Below are 9,186 nucleotides of genomic sequence, written 5' to 3' on the forward strand. Positions count from 1 at the left end.
TGGTGTACCACTTTTTTTTTACTCACTCACTGAATTGAATCAGATTAAGCCACTCAGCCACACTCAAAGCATTAGGATCAGTGTGTTTCTGTGAGTGTTTTTCTATGTGTGTTTGCACAGTTGTGACTACATGAGAGGGTATCATAGTTAAAGCGTTCCTCCATCCTGTAGCAGCTTGTATTTTCTCACCAGCACAGAGACCATAGTGAATCATCTGAGGCCTTGAATCAAACTATCAAACAAAAACAGTTGTTGTTTTTCCCATTCCTCCAGCCAGCTGAAGTTTGGAGACGATATAAGACAGACCAACTCTACCACTGTAACTTTGTGAAGACAATGAGGGTTGTTCTTGGTTTGCTGTTGTTGCTACTCGGTCTGTGTGGGTCAGGGGCTCAGGGGGAGAGTGGAGGCCTCGGTGAGGTGGGTAAGATCAACGAGAAGACAGCGCCAAAAGATCCAGCTGAGGAATCGACCGAGCAGACCACAAAGCAAACCTACCCTGACATCTGGACGGCGCTGAGGCCACTGAGAGACATGGTGGTGGAGCTCAAGGTTCACATGGAGCAGCTGCAGAGAGAGAATTCAGGTACAGACTGATTACTTTTCCTGTTCAGTGATGATCATGTTCGACTGAAGTCTGTCAGTGCACTGGAGTAATGATTGGGAGCTCCAGAATAAAGCTTTAAACATCAATATGATACGGACTGGATCGTTTAAGTACATTTAATGAAACATACAACAGAGCTCAGTGTGTTATTTTGTTATTTTGTGAAACTCTGGAACTGAAATCTTTGAAAACTAGACTGACGGCCACCGAGAGCAAAACAAGTGTCCTGGAGTTTACTGATTATTGGCCTGGTTGATTATCAGATCCAATATTTCACATTTTTTTGATTATGAGGTTTTTTTTGTTTGTTTTTTTTAAAATCCCACTGCCTATGAAATAAATGAATTTACAAATGGGCTGTTTTGGCTCTGATGCAGCATGCAGTCTGCAAAGAAACTAAAGTGAACACATTCATGTAGTGGAGTAAAAAGTACAATATTTGGAGTTGAGGTATAAAAGGGAAAGAAAATGTAAGTACTCAAGTAAACTACTGGTACCTCAAAATTGTACTTAAGTACAGTACTTGAGTAAATGTGCTTAGTTACATTCCAATACTGCTGTTCTGTGATTCACTGTCATTGTATTAAATTCAGACCTGCAGACCAGACTGAGCAGCAGTGAGAGTGAACTTCTCATCAGCAAGTCCAGGATTGACCAGCTGGAGAGAGAAAATGCAGGTGAGACTGTATCTACTCATCCACACACACACACACACACACACACAGACATTGCTAATTTAGTCCAGGTTAATTTTAATTATATAATTGTTCTTTTTTGTGTCATCAGAGAAACCAAAGGTGGCCTTCTACACAGGTCTGACTGATGACGGAATAGTTGGACCATACAACACAGACACCACACTGAAATTCAGCAAGGTCTTCACCAACATTGGCAATGCTTACAATCCATCTACAGGTAATATACTGCAGATCACATGAACAATACAAACAAGTGTATTCATGTACATTTACATTAAATGACTACTGTTTTTCATTTTCTGCTCTCACTCTGTAGGTTTCTTCACAGCACCAGTCAATGGGGTCTACTATTTCCAGTTCACTGTGTGTGGTTACCGATTGGGTACTCTCATTATGACAATGCACAAGAATAACCAACAGATCATGTCTAATTGGGAGAAAAAAAATGATCAGGGTCCTGAATTTGTTACTAACTCTGTTATCTTGGAGCTGATGGCAGGAGATGTTATTCACCTGGTTCTCCCAGCAGACTATACTGTCTATGACAACAAGGGTAACCTCAACACCTTCAGTGGCTCCCTTCTCTTCCCACTGTAAAGATGTTGTTCAGGCTGCTGTATGACTGATTGTCACAAACCCTGTTGTTATTGGTTAAACTGTGAATCTTTATAAAATGCTGATGTATCTCAGGACTGCTGCCTCCAAGACAAATTTCTGTACATTTACTGCATGTATCAAATAATGTGATTCTGAATCTAACATTTAAATAAATCAAAGTTGCATTCAAGTTTTTAGATTCTGTTCGTTATCATTGACTGTAGGCTGTGAAGCCTGTGATACGTTTTATAGATTCACTACAAGTCTCATTTCGGCCATTTGCATCTAAGGCCCCCTTATTCAAAATAAATAAGATGACCTTCCGTTTTTACTTCAACACAACATGAAGTTATTGCACAGTCTGTATGATTTACTGCAGCGGATACTCTCCGTATATCAGGGTAATACCGCCCTCTGGTGATAAAAGATGTGTACTGCATCAAAGAGTTTGAACAGACCTTGGAGTACTTCAGTGAGAGGGTATGGGGCCTGAACACGTTCAATGAACTGTTGGTACATTTGAACATAAATTGTGAAAATACTGTATTTGGTTGAACATTTGGATTTGGATCTGTATCAAAATAAATAAAGTGGAAGTTAATTCTGGTGACTGGGTGATGCAAGTGCACAATGTGTTCAACACTTATATAAAAACAACCACATATACAAGAATTCTAATCAAGTGTTGGTCTATAGTGCCTATAAAAAGAACATTTTCATTGTTTAATGTCAAAATTAAATAAAAATGTATCTAAAGTAGACAAAAACATAACCAAACTACTAAAAGTAATGTATAATTAGCAATCGAAACAAAACCTTCACAATGTGAGTCACTCAAATGCTGAATGTATGAATATCTGACCCCTGACCTTTGACCTCTGACCACAGTTCAGCAGTCTGAAGGACCTTTGTATTGTCCAAACTGAGCTGAAGAATTTTGCTTACCACCAGAGGGCTCAAGAGAACAGATAATAACTGATTTAACAAATAAAATAGAGAAAAGAATGAGATAAAAGTGAGACAGAGTGAAGAACAAGTTTAACTCAGTCACAAGTTTAACAAGTTTAACTCAGTCACACTAAAAGGCGCCAGCATTAGGATCAGTGTGTTTCTGTGAGTGTTTGTCTATGTGTGTTGTGAGTACATGAGAGGGTATCATAGTTAAAGTGTTCCTCCAGCCTGTAGCAGCTTGTATTTTCTCACCAGCACAGAGACCATATTGAATCTGAGGCCTTGAATCAAACTGTGGTCGAATCAGAACTCTTGTTTTTCCCATTCGTTCAGCCAGCTAAAGTTTGGAGATGATATACTTTAACTTAAAACTATTGCAAACTTCGTGTCTGAGTCTTGCTTTTGGGTCCAACAACAACAAATGCACTGGACAGATTGAACAAAGCTAAAAGTAAGAAGAGATGTAACTTTCATACAGTCTAGACAAAATCAACAATTCAGTAAAGAAAGGTTTCTGTGAATGAACCCCTCAGTGTTGGCAGTGTTAGTGAAATGGGTCAATCTGTGCCTAAACAACAGACTTTCTGTGGCTTTACTTCCCCACTTTCAGAAAAATAGCTGAAATATGGCTGACTGGGCGCTCCATAGTAATAAAAAAGGTAACTTTCCCTGTTACAGAATCACTTTGAGGGCCTTTTGCTGCATAAACTGTCTCAATGGCAATGATGGAGCTGCTCGGAGGAGATTATGATTACACACAAAAAAGGATTTTCTAAGCACTAAAGAACAGTGAGGGAGATAAGTGGATGAGGGAGAGGGTTTCCCTCACAGGGATTCATCTCAGCGTGATGTCCAGCAGCCACAGGAATATCAGATTTGGGAGAATGAGTCTCATTCAGAGAGTTCGTTTGGCCTTAAGATGGGTTCTCTGCCTCTTTATCTATGGAAACCCTGAGACAGTTCCTCCCATCTGTTTTAGCTGCAATCTGTCCCATGGCATTTTACACACAGATTAAAATAACAGGAGGAAAGGGGCCGGGGTACATTTGGAGACTGCGAATTGCATTCTAGGCAGCGCTGACTGGACAGGAAGGGCTACAAAGACATAAAGGAGTGAAAGCACGTCCTACACACAGAGAAAAAGAGAATAGGCCTTTGAAGGGGTTTTGCTGTGAAGGCATTTAAAGGAGTGAAATAATTGGATGCTGGAGGCCTCGTCTCAGCAAAAGCAAGAATGCCAACGCCATTCTTTCCATGAGTGTGAGGCATGTGGAGGAGGTAAAGTCGGGTGACAGGGGTTGTCATCCAGTAAAGTCACAACCAAGGGGTTTTAATGTCTTCTTTCACACTACACCATACAGTCAATATAAACAGATTTTTTCTGTACAATCATATCTTGAGAAGGCGCCAAGTTATACACAGGTACCAGGGGATCTACACACTGTATTGCTTCTTGAGAGATATTGATCCTTTCATGGCTACTCGGCTCCACTGCAGATGAAAGCGAGCTGCTTCCCTGCTTGGTATCACCCTGGTGAACTTGGCAAGGAATGAATGAATGCCTGAGAAAGAAATGGAGGCAGAACAGTTGAATGTAATCTCTACTCTTATTCCTACTCTGACCGCAATTGGGCTATGGTTAAATGAACAATTGGACAAGGACTGGGCTGGCTTATCCTCATTCATCCTCATTCAGTTTATAGTGATTGACTGGAGCTGAGTTAAGGTTATTTGACCAATATTTAATTCAAATGTGTCAGAGTTTATCTACTGTGATTTCGTAGAGACGGCTTAAAGGTCATAGTGATAACATTTTTATGTAGACAAATCATCAATAATACATCTACAGAGCTTGTAGAAAGGTGCAGAATAAAGGTGTCTCTGTTTGTGTTTTTTGCTGTTAATGCTGACTGGTAACTGTCATTGAACTGAAGATGGCCGCCCCTCTGGACCAGTGTACCCATGCAGTCCTATCACTGTCAAGCAGATTTCACAGACAATACATACATTTTCACAAAGGCACAGCAGACAGAGGCAACAGCAGCACTGCTCACACACACACACACACACACATAAATCTTCAGTCAGACATTCAGGCACTGGTATGTATATACTGTGTATATATATGTATATAAACTAACAAATTATTTCCAATTATTTTTTCAGCACATTAATAAACCATAGTCATCAATATTGCTCTGTAATCACATTTTGTAGAAACGATCAAACGCAAACAAGCATTTCACTGTATTTTCAGTATTAACTCTTTTACCAGCAGCTACTGTGCATGCTTGGAGGTTTATCTGATATTGCAGTGGTGGTGCTGTTCCTACAGCATCATATTTAATGTTGCTCCAAGTCCATTTTTGGAGCATTCTGCTGTTCCTGAATGGGTTAAACACAGGACTCCCACCCAGCAGACTGAGGTTTGCATCCTGCTCACTTAGAATTTTTCTTTTTTATTTATTTATCTGTTGCAAATTGGTTGGATGTAGGCAACAAAATTACTTGGTTAGGTTTAGGAAAAGAAAAAATTAACCGTGTGTAAGAAGGGATAACTTCTCCCATGTTTATATTTTTCAAGCCTCTTTCCTGAGTTACGAAGCTATGACATTACAAAAACATGATTGGTCAGTTGCAGGGATGTGTTCCTGGAGTAAGATTAATGATGTTCCAGAAAAAACACGGCGATATCAGAACGTGCACATTTAGATTACGATTTACACAGACTGTGTTTTACTCGTAGACATGTGAATGCACGACATACAGACCATACAGAACAGCCAAACCTCAATGTGTTCATTGTTGCTGGATGAACCAATTTCCCCTCGAGGATCAATAAAGTATATCTGATTCTGAACACTAACATAAAGCAGGAGGAGTTCAGTCAACATCCACTCTGTTTAGGAAAATAGAGGAGAAAAATTTGCATTCTTTTAGCATTTGGAGGCGTTTAATGAATAGTTTATACTAATATTGGGGGACACAAACTGCCAACTTATCAAACTTGCCAAAATTGACGTGGAAGATTTTACAGCCTGTTTTCTTTAAAACTTTACGTAAGAACATGAATTCTTCTCTCCAGGGCGTCTGAGATTTGTTTAATTTTTTCTTCTCCTATCCATTTCTCTCCATTTCTCTCACCATCTCCCACTCACCGAGGAGGGCGAGGCGCAGCAGTACACTAGAAAGAAGTTATGATAACTTGATAGATGAAAAAATGAAAACTTAAATCAGGAGATATACAGGAGAACTGTGACCCTGGGAGGAAACCGGGAGAAAAGCAAAGTAAAATGGGAGTCTCCCGGGAAAGGAGGGTTGGCAAATATGCACGTCCCATCAGTTATGAGCTTGTATCTGACAGTGCTTGAAAATATATGCAGGTGTATTTGTGTGTGTGTGTGTGTGCGTGCCATTTGTCTGTACCTGGTAAGGTCAATGCCTCACATCAGTCATCTAGGCCAATGGGACTTTTCTAATCTGTCATGATCTGTCAACAGTTGACCGCACAGAACGAATGACGGATGCTGCCTGACAGTTTTATATCTACAGGGCTTGTTTCAGTGCAATTTATGTGTGTGGAACTCTGTATTATATCCATATGCTTCTGTCTTTGTTGAGACAAACCTATATATGAATATTTCTTTGTTGTACTGTAATCGCTATGTAGCCTCAGAGGGGACTAACCAGGCAGCAATATGAAAACTTCATCTTTTATTGTTTATCCTTTCCATTTGACTCGATACAGTGAGAATAACAATGGAAGGAGATGCTTTTATTTTGGTTAAAACAGGCTGTTATAGAGGCTTTTTTTAAAAAGTGCAACTCGCAGAGAGCAATAGTGTCTTTAGCTGATAAACTTTGTCAATGAGATGCAAATCCATGCAGCACTGTGGAGGGAAAAAGCCAACAGAGCTGGGCTACACTCACACACACACATACTCTACACACACAAACACACATTAAAAGCTAACTTTCTCCTTCAAACACTTAAAACATGCATGCATTTGCTGCGAAGCTGCATAGTCTAATTGTCTTTCTTCTTGATCAGTCACTTAGTGATTCGCACACCGCCGGTGTCAGCTGCAGCACACTCAGCCGTCTGGGCAATCCTGTGCCCAAATTGAATCAAGCCAATCATCCTCACCAAATCCAATCATTCTGCAATACAGGTATTCCATGTGGGGCTTGATTCAATAACAGAAGAATTGTATTCCAAAACATTATATATCCATTTTAGCTTCAAGATATATCACAACCAAAAGTTTTTCAGTTGACTCAGTGAGACGGCAGTAATGGGATTTAGTTTGTTGATGTTATTTTCACAGTCTACAGTAAATGTTATATTTTTACCGTTCTTTTATCGAGAATTTGAGTGATAGTTATTAGCCGTGTTTCCATCAAAGTATTTTTCTGTGCATTTCTAAGTACTGTATTAGGAAAGGTTGACAAAATGACGTTACTTGAAAAATCGTTTAAAAGGTGCGGATTTAGCGAACATTTATCTCACCTGAGAAGAAGAAGAAGAAGAAGAAGAAGAAGAAGACGAAGAAGCTGTGTCCGCTGCCGGCATCTTCCCGCTTGTCAAATATGGCAGTGTCAATATTAGTATTAGGATTTGATAACATCAAAATGAACAGCATGTAGTGCTCATTTTCCATTCTGGGATATTAAACTATTACAGAAGAAGAGGACTCAAGGAGATCACATGATTAAAGAGCTGTTAATGGTGGAAAACCATGTGGAAAATCTGATGGAGAAATGTTTGTTTCATGCTTTACTTTGTTGAACATTGATGATGATGAACCCCTCATGACTCCACACGTCTGATGTTTTGGTCTGCCAATATTTTAAGTCTCTTAAAAACAGCAGAGGCTTGAGTGTTGTTTAAAGGGGCAATATATAAGAACAGACTGTGAAGAAACAACAGTGTTGACGTTATGTCAAGACAGAGATGTCTACTGAAGTTAGGCGATAGTCCGATATCTTGTCTTTACCTTTTCTCAGGAAGTGAGAGGACCACAAAATCATCGTCACTGCTTGACGACTCTATCTTGTCTTGTTTTGTGAATAGAATGATTGACATATCGGACTCAGTGTGCAAGGTTTCTGTGTGTAACATTTTTTTTATTGGATTTATCGCAATTGTCCTTCCACAATCACTTCTGGTTTGGTCGAAACCTCACTTCACCATTGTGTGAAATTATTCTGAGTTTTCACTGTTTTCCCCTGCTGCAGATGCCTGACTCTCTCCTGCTCCTATGCTGCTTCACACCTCTTCTGTCACTACCTGTCATGTCTTCTCGTCTCTTGAGTCATAGACCCAATCCCATTTACACACCCCTTGCCTTACAAGTGGTATTGGTTGAACTTTACCCCTATGAAATGTGTCAACCCTTCAATCCTCATACGTCATCAGATGACGTCATTCTGTGTTTACGTTGCAACCTGACTTTCCAATATGCCGTCGTCCGCTGTGGTTAATCCCTTTCGCAGGACGGACAGACATGCATTGGATGTTGCGTGTACAGAACAGAACAACAAAAGCACAGTTTACAGATTTCATTGACAGAATGTTGAACTGGCGACTTATCCAGGGTGTACCCCGCCATCGCCCAAGTTGTAGGGACGAAGGGGGAGACAACTAACTGAGCTCACTAGATAGCTACAGCCAAAGATAGTTATAGCAAGAGTAAAGTGAGCAGCAGGTAGCGGATATGCTGCCCCCTATATTTTCGGATAAATGTTCTGGCCATGTTTTACAAATTAGACCTTTAACTCAAACATATATCATGATTTTTTTGCTAATTCTGTTTCTGCTTCCTTTTCACCCAATTTTTAAAGCAGAAAGTGAAACTGCACATAAAAACAAGTGGATGTTGAATATAAAGAGTATATATAATATATACACAGAATATAAAGAGCAGGTGTCCTGCCCAACTTTCATTTCTGTTCCCAACATATTTGCATAGTTATCAGGCTGACATTGTGTTGCCTGATCCTTGCATTAGTCTCCTATTCCTTTGGGGGAGCACCTTCCTAATGCATCGTAATCTGCCATCAAAGCTATCCTCACGCAACAGTGACAAATAAGTCATCCTACTTAAGCCTGGGATGGGAAGAGTCTTGGCCACAGAAGACGAGCCACATGGTCTCCCTCACCGCTCAGTGATTGGAGTCGGAGGGCACGTTTTGCTTTCCTCCGCAGATCTGTTGAAGGTGACGGCTGTGTCAAATTAGATATTGATCCTAAGTGTATGTGTGAGCTTATTTGTGGGTACTTCCTCTATCTAATAGCTTCAAGCATCTGTGAACGACAGCCATTCTCTGATA

The 9,186-nt window shown here is 40.1% G+C and overlaps 1 protein-coding gene across 1 annotated transcript; it reads left to right on the forward strand.

The window, feature by feature from the left end:
- The first annotated feature begins 321 nt into the window (after nucleotides 1–321).
- On the forward strand, nucleotides 322–2,092 carry LOC141007605 (complement C1q-like protein 2). Its single transcript, XM_073479973.1, has 4 exons — nucleotides 322–586; nucleotides 1,201–1,284; nucleotides 1,394–1,522; nucleotides 1,622–2,092. The coding sequence occupies exons 1-4, from the start codon at nucleotides 337–339 to the stop codon at nucleotides 1,900–1,902; spliced, it is 744 nt and encodes a 247-aa protein (XP_073336074.1). The 5' UTR covers nucleotides 322–336; the 3' UTR covers nucleotides 1,903–2,092.
- The last annotated feature ends 7,094 nt before the right edge of the window (nucleotides 2,093–9,186 follow it).

This window comes from Pagrus major, chromosome 13 (assembly GCF_040436345.1).
Source record: "Pagrus major chromosome 13, Pma_NU_1.0".
Classification (NCBI taxonomy): Eukaryota; Metazoa; Chordata; class Actinopteri; order Spariformes; family Sparidae; genus Pagrus; species Pagrus major.